This window comes from Chiloscyllium punctatum, chromosome 8 (genome assembly GCF_047496795.1).
Source record: "Chiloscyllium punctatum isolate Juve2018m chromosome 8, sChiPun1.3, whole genome shotgun sequence".
Classification (NCBI taxonomy): Eukaryota; Metazoa; Chordata; class Chondrichthyes; order Orectolobiformes; family Hemiscylliidae; genus Chiloscyllium; species Chiloscyllium punctatum.
Window position 1 is genome coordinate 43,415,390 of NC_092746.1, and position 25,035 is coordinate 43,440,424.

General features: G+C 38.9%; 2 protein-coding genes across 3 annotated transcripts in view; one reads left to right on the forward strand and one right to left on the reverse strand.

The window, feature by feature from the left end:
* rpa3 (replication protein A3) overlaps positions 1-1,068 on the forward strand; it is a 43,082-nt gene extending 42,014 nt beyond the window's left edge. The window contains exon 5 of the mRNA XM_072575427.1: positions 750-1,068. Coding sequence (XP_072431528.1) covers positions 750-868 — 119 coding nt within the window. The 3' untranslated portion in view covers positions 869-1,068. The remainder of the gene's footprint in view (positions 1-749) is intronic.
* mios (missing oocyte, meiosis regulator, homolog (Drosophila)) overlaps positions 1-25,035 on the reverse strand; it is a 58,310-nt gene that overhangs the window by 21,085 nt on the left and 12,190 nt on the right. For both annotated transcript variants that reach the window (XM_072575417.1, XM_072575418.1), the window contains exons 3-8: positions 23,745-23,840; positions 18,650-18,910; positions 17,050-17,219; positions 16,866-16,931; positions 8,052-8,210; positions 3,011-3,163 (exon numbers count right to left, since the gene is read on the reverse strand). In XM_072575417.1, the coding sequence (XP_072431518.1) occupies positions 3,011-3,163; positions 8,052-8,210; positions 16,866-16,931; positions 17,050-17,219; positions 18,650-18,910; positions 23,745-23,840 (905 nt within the window). The remainder of the gene's footprint in view (positions 1-3,010; positions 3,164-8,051; positions 8,211-16,865; positions 16,932-17,049; positions 17,220-18,649; positions 18,911-23,744; positions 23,841-25,035) is intronic.

Sequence of the window (25,035 nt, forward strand, 5' to 3'; positions counted from 1 at the left end):
CTACTTGAAGAAGCTTTTAAGTTTAAAAAAACACTTGCACAATGAAAGGGGAGTGGCCACTTCAACCAGCTCAGCTTTTTTCTGGTTTGTTTTGGTTTTAGCCGTCTGACTGTTGAGAGCTGCTGGTCAGTTTAAGGTGGCCAAAGAAATTACATGGAAGGTGTTCCATGTTGAATCTCTCTGCCATCCCTCTCTCCTATAAGACCCTGGGGTTTGATTTTACCTTTTCGGTCAAGGGGTGTTTATTTGGATTGTTGCAGGAATTTTGAACAGCATTGTTAAGTTGGGATAGTCTGTTGGGTTTTCAAATAGGTTAATTATTCTTTATTCTGTTCTCTTGTTTGCATTTCATTTGGTACTCTGAAAATAAATGCAGTTTTGTTTAAAAGCTAGGGTTTTTGACCAGCTGCATCACTCCTGGAATATCCAATTAACACCTGCTCAAAACCAAGAGAAAAGGTTAGGGTCTGCACTAACTTCTTGAAATGTTTTGAGGGAGTCTGGCCTAGTCTATATCAGTGGGTTAGCCATGGGACATACAGGGATAGGTTAGGGATGGATTTGGGTGGGATGCTCTTTAGAGAGTCAGTGTGGGCATGTTGCACCGAATGGCCTGCTTCCACACTGAAGGGATTCTAACTAAACTATTTGCAGTGAAATCTCTGAAAAGTCTTTATCAACATATTAATTAAATATTCCATCTCAAAAAAAATGTGATCTTATTACAACTGAAATTATCTTTTTTGCAGTTCTACGTGTCAAAATTACAGAAGTCTCTCATTGTACAGCATCTTTAATCAAAATTTGGGCTCTTCCAGTGAAGAACATCATACTGAAGGGAAGCACATGTGCTGAAGTCATTTTATGACATGGATGGTGTGTCACAAAGTGACCACAATAACTTTAGAAACACATTTACATACTTCAGGACGAGCTATGCTGTTTCTTAAAGTGGTGATGGTGTTGATGTTTCACCTGTCATTTAGCTGGATTACGAATCTAATTTGCTTATGGCCTGATTTCTGATCAAGAAATCATATTTGCATTAAAAGGTGAAGCATGAATGGACCTCTTTTTGAGTCAAATCATTTCTCTAAAATTGTGTCACTGGAAGATTTAGAAGAAAGATTGATCAATTGTTGCAGTGCACTCCAAGTTGATTTCATTTTAAACTTATTTATTTGTTCATATGATCACTACTTAGGCCAGCATTTACTGCCCATTCCCCACTGCCCTCGATAAGGTAATAAGGAGCCACCTTCTTGAACCACTCTAATCCATGTGGTGTAGATACACCCAGAGTGTGGTTAGAAAACAGCCAGGTTGATCAGCCAACCTGTCCCACAGAAGCAAGTCTGCAGAGATACAGTAGCATTGTAGCTTTTCTGTACCACTTGATTACTCTACAAACCAGTGCCAAAAGAAGCGCCGAACTGTACTGAGGAAAGTTGCTGAATGCTATCCTGGCAATCTCTGGTGCTGATGTCAAACAGTATTCTTGTACAGACCTGCCAAAAAAACCTTGTTTGCAGGGTTTGCCTAAAACCAGGGATTCACCTGACAACAGCTTGTTCGTCATCCCACAGTGATTTAATAGCAGTTGGGACAGTAACTGACTCAAGGTCAGACCCATCTACATTTTTTAGGAAAAACAGCTTAGACTTTTCCATGGCCATATTGCTTAACACTGTACTATGAAAGACACTCCAAAATGTTCATGGCAAATATATTTCTGATAACCATCACTATTAGTGAAACATGAGTAGCCCATTCAGCCTTTCAACCCTATTCTGCCATTCAATTAGGTCAGGCTGATTTGCTGTTAACTCCATACTCTTTACCATCTTTGCTAAAGAAAACATTCTGGAGTCATAGACGCAACAGGTTGAATTCCCACTTTGTTTCAACTCTCTTCTTGGCCATGAACCATGGAAGCTGGAATTACAGTATGCAAAATCCTCCCTACACTAGTCTTGCAATCTTCTAATGAGAAGCTGAAACTTGGAATTTCAAATTGATGGCAGCTGATGAGTACCCATACACAGAGGTGACAACAGGAAAAAGTTCATAAACCCAGACTGGTTGACCCAAAACAATGACAGCTACTGTTGGATATCATTCCACAATTGGGCTGCACTTTGTGCAAGCCAGAATCTGCTAACTGTAATCTTATGTTTGGTTGTTAGTAAATTGGGGAATTGTATACACTTGTTAAAAAAGTCTTTAACTTTTGTGCCAGTTCCAGGAATAGTGGGCCTTGATTTCCAGCATGCCACCCAATAGGATGTAACAATCAGCTTGCAAGATAAAATGCATTATATGCACTATTGCATGTGGAGGTAGGCAGGGACTACCTATTGCAATATTCTGGGTTTCAACACATTTCTGGGTCTCAACTAACAACCATTCTTTATGGAACTTGACCTAAATTATCATTAATTCAATTTTTTTTGAGACAAAATAAGATAATGATACTAAGAGACAAGGCTAGTCCAGTACTTATTCATCAAAAGTGAAACACTCTATTTAAGGGCACTATTAATCGGTCCTAATTTCTATCCTTAGCTTTACGGGTACCACTCACAATCACATAGGATGACACCAAGAAAAGAAATAGATGCATAGATGTGCCTTGTTATTCTTAAGGTACAATGTTTTGAAAGATTTCTAAGAGAAGTTCATGAATACAGAGTGAGGATCATAATGGCAAAAGTAGTAATGAGCAATATTACAACTCAATTTACAACAGAGTTTCCCTCGCTTACCCGGAATACTAGTTAGTGATTTATGAAATTAAATGAAAAAGTTAAGATATACCTGTGTGTTCAATTAGTTTTCATTTGAGAATAACACAGCAAGTTGATACACGGTCACACATTCTCTTCTCAGAACATAAAATGGAATAGAAACCAATTTAAAAATGGAGTTTACACAATTTAAATAATAAAGCCAGTCTGAAAATTAAATCATTAAGGCAACTATACTGATGTGCCTTGATAAAACACTTTACCTGTGCAAGAGGTTTAGAAAATGGGTCCAACTTGCTCCTATGGATGTCAAATTCAGCTCTCTTATGCCAAAACCTCCAAGCATCAAGTAAGTTTCTATAATTCTCTATCCAATATTGGACTCTGGGATCTTTCACAACATCACTTGGAAAGCCCTGAGGATGTTAAAAATATAATTATTTAAAAAAAAATACTACTCTCTAAAATTACAGAGTCACAGAGATATACAGTATAGAAACAGACCCTTCGGTCCAAATCGTCCACACCGACAAGATATCCCAACCCAATCTCGTCCCATCTGCCAACACAGCCCATATCCCTCCAAACACTTCCTATTCATATATCCATCCAGATGTACTAGCCTCCAACACTTCCTCCTGCAGCCCATTCCACACAGACACCACCCTCTGCGTGAAAAGGTTGCCCCTTAAGTCTCTTTCATATCTTTCCTCTCTCACCCTAAAACTATATCCTCTAGTTCTGGACTCATCCACCCCAGGGAAAAGACGATGTCTATTTATCCTATCCATGCCCCTCATGATTTTATAAACCTCGATAAAAGGTCACCCTCCGCCTCCGATGCTCCAGGGAAACAGCCCCAGCCTGTTCAGCCTCTCCTTATAACTCAAATCCTCCAAACCTGGCAACATCCTTGTAAATCTTTTCTGAACCCTTTCAAATTTCACAACAACCTTCCAATAGGAAGGTGACCAGAACTGCACGCAATATTCCAACATTGGCCTTACAAATGTCCTGTACAGCCGCAACATGACCTCCTAACACCTGTACGCAATACTCTGACCAATAAAGGAAAGCATACCAAACATCATCTTCACTATCCTATCTACCTGCGACTCCATGTTCAAGGAACTATCAACCTGCACTCCAAGGTCTCTTTGTTCAGCAACACTCCCTAGGACTTTACCATTAAGTGTATGAGTCCTGCTGAGATTTGCTTTCCCAGAAGCAGCATCTCACATTTATCTAAATTAAACTCCATCTGCCATTCCTCAGCCCATTGGCTCATCTGATCAAGATCCCACTGTAATCAGGAGGTAACCTTCTTTGCTGTCCACTACACCACCTATTTTGGCATCATCTGCAAACTTACTAACCATAGCTCTTATGCTCACATCCAAATCAATGTCAAAAAGTCGTGGACCCAGCACCGATCCTTGCGACACTCCACTGGTCACAGGCCTCCAATGTGAAAAACAACCTTCCACCACCACCCTGTCTTCTACCTTTGAGCCAGTTCTGTATTCAAATGGGTGTTTCTCCCTGTATTCCATGAGACCTAACCTTGCTAACCAGTCTCCCATGGAGAACCTTGTCAAACATTTTACTGAAGTTCATATGGATCACATGTACTGCTCGTTCCTCATCAATCCTCTTTGTTACTTCTTCCAAAAAAACTCAAACAAGTTTGTAAGACATGATTTCCCACATAGCCATCTTGACACACAAAGGCCACCTTGATGATCTGAGGGGCCCTATTCTCTCCGTTGTTACCATTTTGTCCTTGACATATTTGTAAAAACCTTTGGATTCTCCTTAACTCTATTTGCCAAAGCTATTTCACGTCCCCATTTTACCCTCCTGATTTCCCTCTTAAGTATACTCCTACTGCCTTTATACTCTAAGGATTTCCTTGAAATATCCTGTGTATACCTGACATATGCTTCCTTCTTTTTCTTAACCAAACCCTCAATTTCTTTCATCATCCAACATTCTCTTTATCAACCAGCCTTTCCTTTCACCCTAATAGAAATATACTGTCTCTGGACTCGCGTTATCTCATTTCTGAAGACATCCCATTTTCTAGCCATCCCTTTACCTGCAAACATTTGCCCCCAATCAGCTTTTGAAAGTTCTTGTCCAATACCGTCAAAATTGGTCTTTCTCCAATTTAAAACTCCAACTTTTAGAACTGGTCTCTCTTTTTCCACAACTATTTTAAAACTAATAGAATTATGGTCACTGGTTCCAAAGTGCTCCCCCTCTGACTCTCTGCCCTGCCTTATTTTCCAAGACCTTCAAACCAATAACAGACATTACTTGTCTAGGTCACTATCAAAGTAAAATTAGGTCAAATTCATTTCCACTTATCCATTATAACTTCCTTGCATAATATTATATCCTGGCTACCTATAGCTCATGAAATACAACATGAATACATAAAATGAACAGACTGCTTTTAAAGAACTGGCCTTATGCCTGAAAACAATTTTCATTGGATGACACACTATGATATACATCAAGAATAGGAGGATTGAACCCATGCCTTCTGGCCAAAAAGAAGAGATACTATCACTATTGCACAAGAGTCCACAAAAAGAAAACCAAGCTTAATAATGGACATTTCTGTACAGATTTTAAATCAGCCTGTTTGGACATGTTATGACACACCCTCCAGCAAAGGTGGGTCATGAACCCATACATTCTGGCCCAGAAGCAGGGACACTACTACAATGCCACAACAGAACCATTTTTCAACTGTTGTATTCTTTTTTCAGTCATTAGTCTTTTCAATGAATGATCCTAAAACAATAACTGATTATCAGATAAATCAAAATAATTAACTATTTTATAATTCAAATAATTACACCTTTTGATTTGCTATGGAACATTCAACCGTCAGATGGTGCAGAGGTAAAATAGAACAGATAAAGAACAGAGTCAAAGATATGAGTGGTGTTTGCACTTATCTTGATGGGTAGAAGACAAAAACCACTGTACGAATAGTGGAATAGTAGATAAATGAGGCTAAAGGGAGGTTGGAAATTAGAATATTCCCATTCACAAGAGAAAAATACCAAGAAAGTTAATGGGACTAAAGGTTGGGGGCAAATGTTTGCAGGTAAAGGGATGGCTAGAAAATGGGATGTCTTCAGAAATGAGATAACGAGAGTCCAGAGACAGTATATTTCTATTAGGGTGAAAGGAAAGGCTGGTAGATATAGAGAATGTTGGATGACGAAAGAAATTGAGGGTTTGGTTAAGAAAAAGAAGGAAGCATATGTCAGGTATACACAGGATATTTCAACCAAATTCTTAGAGCATAACGGCAGCAGGAGTATACTTAAGAGGGAAATCAGGAGCCTGATGTGCTGCTTTAAGTTATTCAAGTTTGTTTTCGTAGGATCTTAAAAAGGAAGTAGCTACACAGACAGTGGATGCATTAGTTACATAAAGCAGGAAATTTAACTTAATTTTAGTTTAATTAAATTAAAATTAATTGGTTAGCTTAATATCTGTATGTGGCAAAAAGAGTCAATTATTCAAAGCAAATGCAAATAGAATCACAACATGGTTTTGTGAAAGGAAAATCATGTTTGACAAATTTATTTGAATTATTTTGTGGATAAAAACAGCAGCGTGGACAATGGCGAACCAGGAGATACAGTACATTTTAATTTCAAAAAGGCATTCAATAATGTACCACATAAACTGGTTACTGCACAAAATAACAGAATAGTCTTGCAGCAATACATTAGCATTGATAAACAACTGGCTAACTCAGAGAGAGGGGAGATAAGTGGGTTATTTTCAGGTCAGAAAACTAACTAGTGCAGATTCACAGGGATCAATGCTGGGGCTCAACTACTTTCGACCTATATCAATAAACTTAGGTGAAGGAGCAGAATGCATTGCCACCAAATTTGGTGACAATACAAATTTGGGTTGAAAGCAACTTATGAGGATCATGCAAAAAGCAGGTGTAGATAGGTTGAGTGAGTGGACAAAAAAATTGACAGTTGGAGTATAATATGTAGAAATGCAGGGTGGACAGCTTGGCAGGAAGAACATTAAAATCAGAACTTATCAGAATTATTTAACAGAGACCATAGAACTCTGAGTTACAGAGGCATGTTCAGCCTGGCACATTAATCAGAAAAAGTTGGTATCCAGTTAAAGCAAGTAATTATGAGGGCAAAGAGAATGTTGACATTTATTGCAAGACAGATGGAGAATAAAAAGGAACAAAATATTACTGTTGGCGTCTTGGGTATTAGGAAGCTTCCAACTGCGTACTATGCATAGGTTTGAATTTCTTCTTAAAGGGTATACCTGCATTGCAAGTAGTTTAGAGATGGCTCATTTGATGGCTGATTTCTGGGAATAAGAGTTGATTTAGGAGGAAGAAGTTGGAACAGGCTAGCCCTTTACTCATTGGAGTTCGGAAGAACAAGAGGTGATCATATTGAAATGTAACATTCTAAGGGAACTTTGTGGGATAGAAGCTGGGATGATATTTCCTCTTATGAGGAAATCTGTGAAACCTCATGTTTTTAAACTTGATCTCCAGTTCTAGATTTCCTCCGTAAGAGGATTGTTGAAACAAACACATCTCCGAGAAGAAATTCTGACCCATCTCCTCCTCAACTGTGAAATCCCATGTTTTAAAACAGTTCTAATTGGAGGAGGAGATGGGGAGGAATTTGTTCTCAGATTTTTTTAGTTTCGGTAATCCTCTTCTACAGAAAGGAGTGGAGGTGGTTATTGAATATTTTCAAGATCGAGTTAGATAGGTTGTTGTTCAAGGATTATGGAGTTACTGCCACAATCAAAATCAACCATGAATGGTAGAACATGCTCAATGGACCAAATGACTACTCCTGCTATTTCTTATGATCTTTCTTTAATCATGCGAGTACATACTGTACACAAACTAGTCAATTCACAAGGGTAGATTCATACTAATATGAAACAATAAAGATTATCAAGTATTCAGATAGCAAAGGTATTACTTAAGCAGACATTCTTTGAATTTTAGAACCATCAATATATATACCTTTTCATCTTGGTATTCCAAAACAAAGGATGAAGAAGGGGTATTTAACTCATCCCCCTTATATTCAACTCCATTGACCAAATATTTAACTGCATCCTGAACCACACCCAACTCAACAATATCTTGGCTTTCACTTCCTTGTATCAGGGAGTAAGCAATTCAAGTTATTCAAGTTTGTTTTCCTAAAATTTCATAAGAGAGTTAGAAACCTAAAATATAGTCATTACCACAAATTTTGCTTGACCTACCTGTAACATGCAGAAACTTGCTGTCTGCACATCACCAGTTCTATCTACATAACTCTCCATCAGGTCAATCCCATCCTTGGTTAGGCCTGTTAAAAGGATTCCTTCCAGGTTTCCAGCCTCTTTCATTTCATTTGTCAATTTATCAATATACCGAAGGATCTAAAGAATAGGATTGAGTCAAGATATTGAAGATGCTTAAAAAACAATATAATTATAATTTTTAACATTAGACAATTACATTTGCATACTTTGGATAGGACTGCCATTATTGGAACACAAATTAAATTTGATGTTCATGATTATTTACTTATCATTGCAATCATTTAGTAAATGTAACCAAACATATTTCAATAATGAGTTTTGCAGACTTCATAACTACTGTTTATTTCCCGAGTTATGCTTTTATTATGCCAGCAAACCACAATTAAACCAGCAATGAAAACATTCACAATTAGGCAATCTTTCATTAGATTTTAATATAAAAATATACAACAAATGTTTTGCTTATCTCAATGCTTCCAAATAACATAACAAAATGTTAAAAAGAAGCTGCTACTACAAGTCATTATGCTACAACATGTTTCGTTAATGCAAATTTACTATAAAGCGATTAACGAATCGGGGACATTTTTAAAACAAACTTTTAAAACGTGTGCAGGCTGTAATGCGATTACATTGCTCACACTTTAAAAGCTATTTCTAAAGTGTGATTTTTCAATAATGCGGGGTTGCACAAGAATGCAACCAACTAGTTACAGAACTACCTTGTAATAATGATTAATAACAGGAGAAATTAAAAACATTTTAGGAGTACCTTGCAATACCATATGATCAGAAGTGGGAAGTCAAAACCAACTTAAACTAATTGTGTTGCAATGGAGTATATCAAAAGATTACTGATGAAATAAAGAAGGTGCGCTGCCCTAAATTAATTATGCAGTAGATACCAGCAAATCGTTTTTTTAGCTGGCAAAAAGTAAGTAGATTAGGACAGTAATTAGTAGTGAACTAAAATGGAGAAAAATGAAAGTGAATTAGTAAATGCAGGTAAAATTCAAAACCAAATGACCGAACAGGCACCAACAAATTTATTCACAAGGGCCTCCCACACTCTCAAACTATTTCTGATAAGCTACACGAGTATTTCTGAATGAGTGAACATCACATATTTGAGAATACAGAATTATTACTGCACAATTGAGGCCATTCAGCTCATTATGCTTGCAGAGCCACTGAATGAACAGTTCACTTGCACAAAGCAGAACGAATCCAACAGAGTCAATTACCAACCCATCAATCGCCTTTTGATCATCAATAAAATGAAGAAAAGGGTAGTCAACAGTACTATCAAGCAGCACCTGTTTTTGCAATTAAATGCCCACTGAGGCTTAGTTTGGATTCTGTCAGGACTACACAGTTTCTGACCTCATTACAGCATTGGTTCAAACAGGAGGGGAAAACAAAGCTGAATTCTAGAGGTGAAGTGAGAGTGACTGTTTTTGACATGAAAGCAGCAGTGACTGTGTGTGGCATCAAGACACTCTAGCAACACAAAAGTTAATGGAAACCAGTACAAAAAACTTTCTGCTGGTTGTGGTTGTTTGAGATCAGTAATTTCAGCTCCAAGATATCTCCTAGGGTAGCACCCTATGCTCAACCATCTTCAGCTACTTCATCAATGCTATTCCCTCCCTGAAGAAAGCTAATAGCATGCTGGCCTTCATAACAAGAGGAATTGAGTATAGAAGCAAAGAGGTTCTTCTGCAGCTGTACAGGGCCCTGGTGAGATCGCACCTGGAATACTGTGTGCAGTTTTAGTCTCCAAATTTGAGGAAAGACATTCTGGCTATTGAGGGAGTGCAGCGCAGGTTCATGAGGTCAATTCCCGGAATGGTAGGACTATCTTACGTTGAAAGATTGGAGCGACTGGGCTTGTATACCCTTGAGTTTAGAAGACTGAGAGGGGGTCTGGTTGAGACGTATAAGATTATTTAAGGATTGGACACTCTGGAGGCAGGAAGCATGTTTCTGCTGATGGGAGTCCTGAACCAGAGGACACGGTTTAAAAATAAGGGATAGGCCATTTAGAACAGAGTTGAGGAGAAAATTCTTCACCCAGAAAGTAGTGAGTGTGTGGAATGCTCTGCCCCAGAAGGCTGTGGAGGCCAAGTCTCTGGATACTTTCAAGAAAGAGTTGGATAGAGCTCTTAAGGATAGTGGAATCAAGGGTTATGGGGATAAGGCAGGAACAGGATACTGATTGAGGATGATCATAATCAATGGTGGTGCTGGCTCGAAGGGCAGAATGGCCTACTCCTGCACCTATTGTCAGGAACGGGGGATGTGCAATCATCAGTGAACAATGTTCGGAATCATTCGCCATCACTGAGATACTGAAGCAATTAATGTTAAAAACAACCTGGACCATCTCCAGCCAGACATCACCCTCTGACATTCAACGGCATTTCCACCACTGAATTCCCCCACTAATCAACATCCTGGGGGTTACCATCGATCAAGGAACTAAATTGGACTATACATACGAATACTATGACTACAACAGCAGGTCAGAGGCAAGGAATCAAGTGGTGAAGCATTCATTTCCTGACTCTCCAAAGCATGTCCACCAACAAAGTACAACTCAGGAGTGTGATGGAATATTCCTCACTTGCCTGGATAAGTGCAGCTCCAACAAAGAACCAAAACACTATCCAAGAAAAAGGTAGCCTGCTTGATTTGCCTATATCTACAAGCATTCACCACTGATGATTAGTAATAGCAGTGTGCATTTTCTACAAGATATATTGCAGGAATTCACCAAGGCTCCTTAAATAGACCTTCCAAACCTATGACAACTACCGAGGAGCAGAAGAATCAACGTTACGGGCAGAAGCCCTTCTTATGCCCGAAATGTCGATTCTCCTGCTCCTCGGATGCTGCCTGGCCTGCTGTGTTTTTCCAGCATGACATTTTTCAACTCTGGTACTCCAGCATCTGCAGTCCTCACTTTCTCCTATGACAACTACCATCAAGACAGACAAGAGCAGCACATACACGTGAACACCATCACGTGCAAGTGCCCCTCCAAGCCACTCCAACCTGACTTGGAGATTTTTCACAACTTCACCATTGCTAGGCAAGTTAGGAATGAACAACAAAGGTTGGCCATGAGTAATGCTCATGTCCCATGGACAAACATGTAGATTTCAAAAACCTCTTTACCCTAAAGCTCAAAACATATAGTAGAAGTAATTTGCATATGATCAAAGTTTGCATATTGTAGATTGGCATATTATGTAGTAATGTATAAATCAGAAATGTATTTTTGAAGTACTTTCCAAAATTATTTTATATATCCTCAGATTTTCATCCAAATTGCCAAATCCATAATGACAGAAGGTTGAAATTCTTGCATAGCCTCCACACCCAGACACATTATAGTCAGCTACTATACAAACATTCCTCCCCCTCCCTGTTTTCCCAACCCACCCCTGTAGAATAAAGGAAAATTATCCTTATAATGAAATCAGATCATGTGCTGCATCTATGGCTTCAAATAATATGTACGCTGTTACCATTTTCTGAATATAGACATGTTGAATAAAGTCTGCTGCTGTTCAAGCATATGTGCCAATTTCTCATTACGAGTCTCCCACCCAGCTCACACATTTATGTCCTCTCTGTACGCTCAACCTCCACTCATTTATTAAGCCTTCCTGCATCTTGTGCCTCACCACCTGGATATGGGACAGTTGGAATGAAAAATTAGGTGACAATGATAATGGGAAACATTTTATAAATTAGACTTAAATCCTAAAATTATATAAAACATTGATTGCCATGGGAGAGCAGCAGCTATCAGGACCCAAACTAGAGGTCCTGAATCCAGTCATCAGTCGGCACCTCTCTTCAAATAAAAAGATATCCAGGCCTTTACAATGAATGCCTATTTTATACAAATATGCCTGAACACTAAAACCAAAAATATTACACTGTATCACATTTAAAAAAGGAAAGTTGGCAGATTCCAGAGGAGCACAGAACTGCTCCCTGAGAGAGAAAAAGGTGGGAGAGACATGGACAAGTGATGGTTTAACTAAAGAGTTACCTCGCCTCTCTTTATAACTCAAAACTTCCAGTCCTGGCAACATCAGTGCAATTTTTCTTCATCCTTTCTAATTTAAGAACATCCTTTCTATAGCAGGTTGACCAGAATTGTATGCAATATTCTAAAAGTGGCCTCACAACATGATGTGCCAACTCTCGAATCAATGCACTAACCAATGAAGGCAAGTGTGCAAAACACCTTCACCACCCTGTCTACCTGCAACACCACTTTCAAGAAGCTATGTTTCTGCACCCTGAAGTCCCTCTGATCAACACCACTCACCAGGGCCCTATCATTAGCTGTGCAAGTCCTGCCTTGATTTGCCTGTCTAAAATGCAAACCTCTCATTTATCTAAACAAAACTCCATCTGATGAAGATGTTGCTAAACTCTTAAGTAATCTTCTTCATTGTCCACTTATCACCAATTTTAGTGCGATCTGCAAACTTACTAACAATACCTCCTATATTCTTATCCAAATCATTGTTACAAATGACAAACAACAATGGTCCCAGAACTGATCCTTGCAGCACACAGTTAGTCACAGGCCTCCAGTCCAGATAACAACTTTCTGACACCACTTTCTGTCTTTTACCATCAAACCAATTTTATATCTGATTGGCTCTCTCTCCCAGGATCCCATGAGATCAAATGTTCCTAACCAGTTTAGCATGCAGAATTTTGTCAAAGATTCCACTGAAGTCTTTGTAGACACACTCTGCCATCATCCAGTTTTTAGTAATCTCTCCAAAAAAGCCAATGAAATTTATGAGACACTATCCGCCATGCATAACGTTGTCTAAACCTACTTAGTCCTTTCCTTTCTAAATGCATGTAAATCCTAGCTCTCAGAATTCCCTGGAATAATATACCAACCACAGATGTCAGGCTCACAGTCTATAGTTCTCCTCGTTGCTTCTGAAATAATGGCACATTAGCCATCCTTCAATCTAATTCCAACTCGAGGGCCTTTCACTTCTAAATCAGAGCTTGGTTTTATTTTTGTCCAGAGCAGAGTCTCTAGGTCAAAAAAGTGGATAATACAACTTACCTAAAAGTTCCAAGATGCATCAGAACCAATCAACTGCACATCTACATTGTCATTTTCTGTTTCTAGTTGTTGCCACTCGGCTGATCTCGGGAGTGTTTCAAAAACAAAAAGATTCAGAGGTAGCTTTCATGGATTTATTCCAATGAAACTCATCCAGATAATCAATTTCTGTTTTTAAAAAGTGAGAAGCCATGTGCAGTTGAGTGGGAGAGTGAGAAAAGGGCATTAAATCAGACCCTTATAGAATATAAACCAAAAGTTTAAATAAACTAGTTAAAAGTAGATGCTTTTTGGAATTGAGTGGCATATTGAAAACAAAGTTAAACAGCTTTAGGCATCAATAATTATGGAGGGATTATAATGCAGTACTTGATTACATCAGACAGCTTAATTCTAGATAGGGCTTGGAACTTTGGTTATTGGATTGACACCTGGAATGAGTGGGCTGTGTTATAAGATAGGTTGGACAGGTTAGAACTTGATTGCATTGGAATTTAGAAGAGTGATGAGTGATTTGATTAAAGTGTATAAAAATATGATTTGGAGATGCTGGTGTTGGACTGGGGTGTATAAAGTTAAAAATCACACACACCAGGTTATAGTCCAACAGGTTTAATTGGAAGCACACTAGCTTTCGGAGCATCGCTCCTTCATCACCTGATGAAGGAGCGACGCTCCGAAAGCTAGTGTGCTTCCAATTAAACCTGTTGGACTATAACTTGGTGTTGTGTGATTTTTAACTTTATAAGAATATAGATGTTGTTGACAAACTGGATATGAAAAGAATGTTTCTTCTTGGGGGTATTTTTGGAACCAACAAGCACCAGTTTAAAACTAAGGGCAACCTTTTCACGACAGAGATATAAAGGAAATTTCTTTCTCTCAAAAGGTTGCACGACTTTGGAACCCTGCCTCAAAGTGGTGGAGATGGGGGTAATTGAACATTAACGACGAGATAATCGAAAACTTAAAATTAGGGCAAACGGAAATGTGGAATTCAAAACATAAACAGATCGGCCATGATCGGCTCTAAGGGCCTAATGGCCGACCTCCACTCTTAGTACACTCATGTGAACATACTTATCTGTAACATTAAGAGATATGGTGGAAAGAGGGACTGAAACAGAAGTGTTAGTAAAGGATTCTATTCCAGATAAAAATAATGGTGTGGGAGGTTGCACTGAAACATAATTCTTATGTTTATGTACCAAATTTAAGAAATCAGCAAAACAAAATTACAAATTTTGTTGTGTTTGGTTTGCCACAGAGAAGGAATGCAGACAGCTTAGACAAAGATGCAAAATCATAGCAATAATATTGGGCATTTTAACCACCTAAAATAAATGGGAATAAATGTGGTAAAGTGGTCAAATGAGCAACACATTCATAATTTCCAGTTACACCAGAAAACTTGGACTTTATTTAATTAAATGTGAAAAATACAAATGGGAAACAGTCACCACAACATAGGGCAATGATAGCTAAAATACAACACTGGTCGACAACTAAAAGGCAAAATTTAGTAAGATAAAAAAGGGGACTCACGGCCAAAATTAACTACCGAAAATGTTTTTTAAAAAATAATTCACAGATCTGCAGAAAGTAATCTCTGATGAAGAAAAAAAAACAGTTCCCTAAATCAATATTAAAATTAAACTGAAATGATTTGTCACAGTTCCAGCATGAGTGCTCAAGGAAACTAACGAAATCCAGGAACAAACATATCTGCAATAATTGAGCTGGAGACTGAACTGATCTGATGCTTCAGGAAGGGGGAAAGTTACCAAGACCCAGTCATACCTCTTAGGAGAGAAACTCCTACTTTGGTCAGTGCTCAAAGACAGGAGAGTTTGATTAAGTGAGGCAGATATGGGACATGGGAGCAGAGGGCAGACACTTCAGTCATTGCAATTGTGAGAACATTTGATGTTCTTTATATTTGTTTCGATGAGGGTGGGATCTACAAGGTGAATGAGCCTGACTGGCATGAAAGAAGTGGTTAATAGGGCATGGCACCAATACTTTAGAAAATGGGATCTGTACTATTGGGACAGTGTCCACCCACACTATGCTGGGGCTAGTGTTCTTCAGTAAAAATAGGGAAAGGGGATTGTAAGCTAAACAGTGGCACTGTGATACAGGATGCTATTCAGTTAGGTACAGGCAGAGGGGGCAGGTAGAAAATAATACAAAAAGGGAACATAGGGTAATAGGGAATACCACGATCATACGGATTAACACCATTCTCTGCAGAAAAGTGTGAGTAACTGTTCGGACAGCTTAGTTGCCTGCCCAATGCCACCACTGTGCAAGCCTGTTCAGGATGGGAAGAACTTGCAGTGGGAGCAGAAAGTTGTTGTTGGCACCTGTACGGACCACAACATGAGCAGGAAGAAGAATAACGTTCTATATAGTTAGTATGGGAAACTAAATGCCAAAGTAAGAAAGAACCTCAAAGATTATGATTGCCGGATTATCTGAGCCATACGCAAATTGGCATAGGACAAAATCAGATTGGGATATTACATACAAACCCAAAAACTAGAAGCAAAAGTAGGCCATCTAGCCCTGCGAGCATACTCCGCTACTCATTAAGATCATCGCTGATCTTCTTGTGGCCTCAGCTCCACTTACCCACCCTCTCACTGTAACACTTAATTCTTTCATTGTTCAGAAAAAAAATCTATCTTAGCTTAAAAAACATTTGCTGCAGTAGCGCCAACTGCTTCACTGGGCAGGGAATTCCATCGATTCACAACCCTATGCGTGAAGAAGTTCCTTCTCAACTGGGTCCTGAATCTGCTCCCCCTAATATTGAGGCTATGCCCTCTTCTCCTAGTTTCACCTGCCAGTGGAAAAATCTTCTCTACATCTAATTTATCTATTCCATTCATCTTTAAGATCCCACCTCACTCTAAATTCAAATGAATATAATCCCAATCTACTCAAATCTCTCATGAGCCAACGTCCTCAACTCCAGAATCAACCTAGTGAACTTCCTCTGCATCCACTCTAATGCCAGTACATCCTCTCTCAAGTAAGGAGACCAAAACTGCATGCAATACTCCAGGTGTGGCCTCACCAGCACAGGATACAGCTGCAACATAACCTCTCTGCTTTTAAACTCAGTCCCTTTAGCAATAAAGGACAAAATTCCATTTGCCTTCCTAATTACCTGTTGTACCTGCAAACCAACCTTCTGTGATTCATGCAAAAGGACACCCAGGTCCCTCTGCACCATTTGATTTAAAATAACTGGTTTTCAAAATTATTTACAAAATCAAAAGTGGTCAAAATAATTATCAACAGCTCAGAGATAATCTTGGTATCTGGTGTTCTATTATTTAATTTATAGTTTGCACCAGTTGTAATTTGTTAATTTATTTCAATTTACATTCATTCCAATTTGTGTTACATAATGCAAAAAGTGCAATTTTGTTTGTAATTTATTCATTTTGCACTAGATGTTGGTTGTTTTGGTTTAGATTTCCATGGGATCATTCAAACCCAGAACAAAACTATGGTACAAATCGCACATGCACAAAAACTGATGGTTAACAAAAATCCATGATAATCTTCAACTTCAATTAAAATACAGCCCAGCATAAAATGACAAATTTTAAATGGATTTGAAGTGCTACCAGATTTACACTCACCTGGGAATCATTTAGGAACATGTTAGCAAAAGCCACTCGATCACGTACTGCTACACTGCTCTCATACTAAAGTGAGGAATAAAAAAAGTCACCATTTGAGTTAAAATAAATCGTTTTCAAAATTATTTACAAAATCAAAAGTGGTCAAAATTATCAACATTAAATATACACAGATGGAACTTACCAGCACACAATCATATGACCCTGGTTCACTTGTCAAAAAGGCAAACATGACACATAGATAAGGATTATTTAGCTGCAGTCTCAAGGAGCTACACATTTCTCGCCACAAAGAATTCTTTTCATCTGTGTAACCTGACAGTGCCATAGCTACAACATTCAGGTTTAAATCTCCTGTAAATCACAAACGATTAATTATAAAGGCACCTCTGATATATTTTATTCAAAACCAAAACATTTAAACCCAATAATAGCCCTGTCCAAGTTAATTGGAAAAATATTCCCCTGCCCCCTCTCTCCAAATCCAACTTCTTCACTTATCTAACTTTCAAACTAGGGCCGTCATTTTTTAAACTCACAGATCTACATACAGGAAACAAAAGATGGTACAGACTCAGGCCCAAAGTGACTTTCCAGTCACTTCTGATACAAAGTGGAAAATTTATGCCCAGGCCTATCTTGCCCACTTCTGCCGTGCTTTGTTTGCTTTGGAGTCTCTACTCAGTCAGACAACAATACTGGCGTTAAAGGGCACAGTGGAGAGGAGACCCCCACTACAGGAATATTCCCTGCCCAGCAGCACACTGGTTGGGGTGCAGATGTTAGCTTACATGGAGATTCCTGGTCTGATTTGTGGCCTGGAACTCCTCATGGATATCCTGATTGGGCATATTTGCAAGCAGTAAGCTTCCCTAAACAGTGTTGAGCCCACAAAGGTAACCAAAGAGTCTATAATGCCAGGATCTGGAGCTCAAAGAAATACAAAATTGGCTTCTCAAAACAAAAGGATACATTTTCAGATTAATGAGAAAACAACTTGTAATGTCACTGTCGAACTTTCTTTTGTAACGTGTGCGCCAGCTTTGGCTTCGTGTAAGCCCTTTTGCATCAGTCAGTAGGTTAAAATACTAATCAACACATTTGATTACTTAATCTAAACTAGCATCAGTCCAGCATTTAAAGAATACTACACAGCTGGAGAGTTGCCAGATTCAAGATGGCAAGAATAAAGCTCCCACTCACTACACATACAACCAAGGATGTGAGAGGTCAGCCATGCTTGAGTCAAATATAGCATGTGTCTGGACTGGCAAATAAGAACTTAAAAAGGTTCTATACACTGAAAAAAAAACTAGCCAAGAACAACAAAGTCTGGTGGTGTGAGTAAACAGAAGTATTGTCTTTAAGTACAAAAAGGCTCCTCAAATAGTCATGAACAGGTGCAACTGGAAATGTATACCCCAAAACAAAATATTGAACTTGGAGGTCTGGCCAATTTTCTGCATGGAATGGTCTTTATAGTTTTTTTTAAAAACATTCAAGATCATGCAAACTGAATTTATATTTGATATGATCAGTGTTTGAAGTTCTAAAACCTTTTTATATTGTTTGGATAATTTCAAATGTAAGCTAGCAAAAACCAGGCCAAACTCTGAAAATTTGACAAAATTCTAAATCCATTCCCACAAGAATCTTCTCATTTCGTTACTCATTCCCACATCCCATCACTGAAGAAAACCACAGCAACATTACAAGATGTATCACAAATATTTCCTTAGAAACAGAATGATTTTAGTTTGAAACAAAGCAGATGAATAGTGTACCTTTTCCCAAAGCAGCTCCCTTGTTTAGAATCTCTATAGCTCTTCGAATGTCAAGGTTAAAAAGTGCAACAGCAGCCGCTCGCTCCCATTCTTCTCCTTCCTCTAATGAATTCAGGAAGGGACCCACATCAATGTCTGGCCCTTTCTGTATCCAACCACAAAGTTGCAGAGCCAAGCTTCGCTCCTCGCTTTGGTATCTGATAAAATCCATCTGCCGATCACATCCAGTCCAGCCATGTTTATAATTTTCTGTCTTTCTTTCTGACAATCAAATAAACATGATATGGTGGTTGACAATGGTTGACCTCATTTACAAAGTGAACTCATCCATATTTCTGTTACTTTCAGATTTAACTACTTTGTTGATCCCAGGCCAGTTTTACCCCTTCGAATACTCTAAACGGGAAGATGTCCAAAACTCTTATCGAATGCAAACTCACGATAATTCCCAGTCATCAACTCAGTGCTCATTTAGCTACATTTGTTGCTAGTCTATGACGACCTCAAAATTAAAATTATTTCAACCTTGTGATCAAATCCTTCCATGAGCTTCTCCCTTCCCTATTTCCGTAACCACCTCCAACCCTCCAAGAATTCTGCACTACTTCAATTCCAGCTTGCTATGAGTTGCATCTATAATTGGCTGTCAAAGCTTCTGCTGTCTGGGCCTTAAAATCTGATTCTCTTCCATTTTCCTACTTTTAGATGCTATTGCTCCTTAAAGCTTAGCACTTTGTCACCTGAGTTAGAGTCAGAGGTGTACAGCACAGAAATAGGCCCATCAGCCCAACTCATTCATATCCTAATCTAATCTAGTCCCACTTGCCAGCACTTGGCCTCTAGTCGCTCTACATCCTTCCTATTCATATACCCATTCAGATGCCTTTTAAGTGTCGTAATTGTACCAACCTCCACCGCTTCTTCCGGTAGCTCATTCCATACATGCACCACACTGCATAGAAAGGTTGCCCGTTAGGTCCCTTTTAAATTTTGCCCCTCTCACCCTAAACCTATGTTCTCTAGTTCTGGACTCCCCCAGTCCAGGGAAAAGACCTTGTCAATTTACCATATCCATGCCCCTCATTATTTTATAAATCTCCATAAAGGTCATTCTTCAGCCCCTGAAATGGCAAGGAAAACAGCCCTAATATCCCTTAGGAGAAAGAGAAGACTGCAGATGCTGGAGATCAGAGTAGAGTGCGTGATGCTAGAAAAGTACAGCAGGTCAGGCTGTCAAGAATCCTGACAAAGGGCTTATGCCCGAAATGTCGATTCTCCTGCTCCTCAGATGCTGCCTGACCTGATGAGCTTTTCCAGCACCACTCTCTAATATCCCTTATATTGCATAAGGCCAAAATTTTGCCTTATGTTCGTATGAAGTATTTTGGGATATTATACTCTGTAAAACATACTATTTAAATAACTGCTGTTGAACTAGATTACTTATCACACGATAGTGAACGGCTTGAAAAAAATCTGAGTGCTATGACTTGCTAAGGCCAATTAGGATTTTCACAGAGAATTCTATGATATGCACTGAAAGCCAAAATGATGTCATCAGTACGTTTCTGGAAAAGGACATTGTGATTTGTAAGAATTAACCAAGTCTATAGCATTATCAGGAGAAAGTGAGGACTGCAGATACTGAAAATCTGAGTCGAATAGTGTGGTGCTGGAAAAGCACAGCAGGTCAGACAGCATCCAAGGAGTACAAAAGTTGACGTTCCAGGCACAAGTCCTTCATCAGGAATGATATGCCCAAAATATTGTTGTTCCTGCTCCTCGGATGCTGCCTGACCTGCTGTGGTTTTCTACCACCACACTTTTCGATTATAGCATTAACAATCAGGTTACAGTTGAAATTATAATCAGGAGCCAAGCAGACCTGGTTGATGTAATGAGACAGCTGCTTGGATTGGAAGAGTCTAGCTCTCTCAGTTGGCTAGAATTCAGCTGCAGATGAAGCAACATGAAAGAGAAAAAAAAAAAATGAACTTGAAAGAGAAATATAAAAATTTTGTACTGGACCTCCAGGAGAGAGATAAAAAGGTCAGCAATGAAGGAAAGAGATCAGAAAAAAAAGGAAAGAGAACTTCGAAGAGAGTGGAAATCAGAAAGAATGATCTGGGTACATAAAAGCTCAGGTTATATGATTTTGATGTAATATGCTCCAGTTAAGAGAGAATAAAAGTAATATTAGAAAATCAGGATGTTTCGTTGCCATACAACAAAACATCTAAATGCAAGTTGTTAGAAGAGAAGCAGTAAACCATTAGGAGTCCCAGGAGTACTTAAATCATCTCCAGAAATAGGAATAGCAACAGTGAAGGAAACATTCTCACTCAGTAAATCTATTAGAATTGATCAGGATAATCAAAAGGATTTTTTTTCTTGTAGATGCTATAGGTTATAGGTTTGTCTTTAAAAGGGACAAGTGTTCCCATACTCCAACAAGTAGGCAAATTAATATTTTTAGAATTGTTGGGACTGATCAGTCATTGATGGTTGATGATATGATTTGCAATGCAGATGATGAGGGAAAAAGGAGAAAAGAAAACATGTTCACTTTTATTCAAGTTGAGAAACCTACAGTAAAATGTCATATGGCATGATTAAATATACATCCATACAAAAGGAAACTAGTGTCTTGGTTTGCCAGAATAGGTTGAAAAATTCATAGTACAAAACAGAAGTACAAACTAATTAAGATGTTTCTAAACAAAACGTTGATGTATTTTCACTGCATTTGCTTCGTCACAAAGAGATTAGGAAAGACCTTGCAAGTATATCCAGAGCTTACAGCCATAAGAAAACATTAGTGTTGAGTTGTATTAAATGGTAGGATACTTAAACATGGCTAATCCTACTTGGACATGTACTTGCTTTTTGTATGAGTTACACTTCTGTAGCTTTGATCAGATATATGCAAATAGATAAATTAAACATTATCTGCAAATAATGTGGCCCAGCTTGATGATAAAAATTTGTTGCAACTCTGACACAATTGGAAAGGAAACCTTCACAATGATAAAGCCTTCATTCTTTTAAGAGGAGTGTACAATGGCATCCTCTATATGCATCATCTTTTGTATGGACCAGGCTGGTAATCTATGACTGGTAACATTTATGGAACAAATAGTTCCAAGAGTTGCAAGGTGGCAGCATTTAATTCTACTCAGCAATAATGTCTAAGCTCATTGCAACATTTTCAATAGCCACTCAGGGATCATTGACAAGTAGTTCAAAAGGTTGTATGTAGTAAGTGTGAAAAGAGACAGATAGATAGGAGGTACAAACTCCATACTAGGTAGTGCTACTAGGAAGGAAACTTAACTGGGCTCTGTATAGGGCACTCTGAGAAGTCAAGAGCAGCTAGATGGCTCTGTTAGAGTTCAACTTCCAACCAATTCCTAGCATTTGTCCCCAAGTGTTGTAGACAGAGCACAGGAAAAGTCCCGAAACTGTGAGGAGTCAGAAGGATCCATGAGGGTTGACAAAATAAAATCCAAAAAAATAGTATCTGCATCATGTACTTGGTTATTAATAGCAATAAAGAAACAAGGAGCAGTTCTAACATTGGAAAACTAACAGTAAATGAAAAGCTGGAGATGTTCCCATGAACAGTGCCCAGAATCCAGAGGAGTGCAAACCCAGGAAAGGAGGCTTGTTGACTAGAACAGTTGTTGAGGCTGTGCATTATGGAACAGTTCTTGAAGGGAGTTAAGGCCAGCCATCAGAAAGTGAAGCATTGTAATCTTGAAGTTTAATGAGATAAGATTTGATGATCGATTGTCTCTTAACATGAGTATGGGAGGAAATCACTGAGAAGTCCATGGTATCTGTCTGGATCTCATTCGCTACTTGATGTGCACTGTTGGGGTAGAATCATAGACTATCAGCAATGGTACCATGTATCATGTATTAGTTCTGGGTGTTAAAATGAGTTGTAAATATATTGATGGGCTTGTCTGGGATCATGGTTCTACTTGAATCAAAACCTATACATTTAATAAATTAGTACCACTTTGCTCTTTGGAGATGCAATAACTAAAAAAACCAGCTCAAGTTGTAAGAGGACTTATCACGATTTGAAAAAGGAACATTGAAAAAAAAGATTACTGTTATGCACGTCTGAATCATGCAGTGTGTGTTTCAGAGTTGAGAGTGGGGTGCTGGAAAAACACAGCAGCTCAGGCAGTATCTGAAAAGCAAGAGAATCGACATTTCGGGCATAAGCCCTTCATCAGGCGGCTTGTGGGCTGGGGTATAAATGGAGGGAGTGGGGGCAAGGTGGGAGAAGGTAGCTGGGAATGCAATAAGTAGATGAAGGTGGGGAAGAAGGTAATAGGTCAGAGAGGAGGGTGGCATAGATGGGAAAGATGATGGACAAGTCAAGAGGGTGGTGCCAAGTTGGAGGTTTGGGAATGGGATAAGGTTGGTGGAGGGAATGAGGAAACTGGTGAAATCACATTAATCCTGTGTGGTTGCAGGGTCCCAAGGTGGAAGAGGAGGTGTTCTTCCTCCAGGCATCTAGTGGATAGGGTTTGGTGATGGAGGCGACCCAGGACCTGCATGTCCTTGGTGGAGTGGGAATTTCAGGACAATTAAAATTTAAACCAATTTCAGTATTGCTAATAAAAGCAGTGGAGAAATTAAGAAACCCAATGTTTGAATTGCAAATGAATTAATTTCACAGAATTTTTTATAAGACAGATTCAGCCCATTGCGTATGCACTCGTTCTCCAAAACAAACATTCCACTTAGTACCATGTTATTTTATGGTCTCCAAAACCCTGCAGATTCTTCCTTCTCAGATAATAATTTCATGCCCTTTTCAATGCCTCAGTTAAACCTGCCTTCAGCTACATCTGCATGTGGAGCATTTCAGACTTTAAGCACGCACTGCATCAAATATTTTTCCTCAAGTTGCCTTTGATTTTTTTGCTAACTGCTTTAAATTCGTAGCCTTTCACTCTTCCTGAAGCTAAACCTACATTCACATTACTGTCAGTTTTTTAGTAACATCTGAAACAACAAACATTCACAACAGAAATAAATATAACTCATGAATAAATAAAACCATTAATTTACTCACCTGCACTGGATTTCACTATTGTTTTAATACCAGAGTATACGAGAGGCACTCTGTTCAGAGATTTCTGATCTGCATCTTCAGCATATTGTTTCATGAGTGATTACAAATATAGGAAAACAACATGAAGGGAAAAATCAACTTTACTTAAACCTACTTCAATTGTAATTGACAACTTGTAAAGCCATACACATCACATTTCAGCAATTCCTGGTAACTTGGAATTATTGAAAATCTCAAAAGAATCAAATCTCTACAGTGTGGAAACACGAAAAAGTCCACACCGACCCAAACCCATTCCCCTATCCTATTACTCTACACTTTCCCTGATTGATGCACCTAATCTACACATCCCTGAACACTACAGGCAATTTAGCATGGCCAATTCACCTAATCTGCATATCTTTGGATTGTGGAGGTAACCGGAGCACCCGGAAGAAACCCACGCATACCCAGAGAGAATGTGCAAACTCCACACAGACAGTTGCCCAAGGCAGATTAGATTAGATTCTCTATAGTATGGAAACAGACCCTTCAGACCAATAAATCCATACCGACCCTCCGAAGAGTAACCTACCCAGACCCATTCCCCATATTTACCCCTGAATATGGGCAATTTAGCATAACCGATTCACCTAACCTGCACATCTTTTGGATTGTGGGAGAAAACCGGAGCACCCGGAGGAAACCCAAGCAAAGATAGGGAGAACTTGCAAACTCCACACAGACAGTCACCCAAGGCAGGAATCAAACCCGGGTCCCTGTGAGGGAGCAGTGCTAACCACTGAGCTGCCATACCGCCCAAATCTGACCATGGACTTAACCAAATTGATTGCAATGTGCAGAAAACAGTGACTATTTCATTGCTCACTATCTGCTGATTGAGCATATTAGTTGAGGCAGCTCGTGACCAGTTATAACACCACTTTATTGAACTGCTTTGTTATAGCGCATACAATTTCAAATTAGAAAATAAGCTTTGATGGAGCAAGTCTTTTGCTTTTACTAAAGCTGGATCTCCCACCAGCAGTGTTGTACTATCCTCCACTGAACCTCCAAATATACATCTTTCCTTCTACCTTCAACCTAAAGGGAAATTGATGGAAGCCACAAACCATCCATGTCCACCACTCAAGCTCCCTCTATGTCCCACATAATGTCATCTCCCTCTAAAGTTTCCACATCCCAACACTGCCAGAATCAAAACTCATCCTTTCACAAAGCAAATGAAGGAATCTCAGACCAATGCGCTTCAAAATGCAAGATTTCTCTCCTACATCATTTGCCCTTCTCA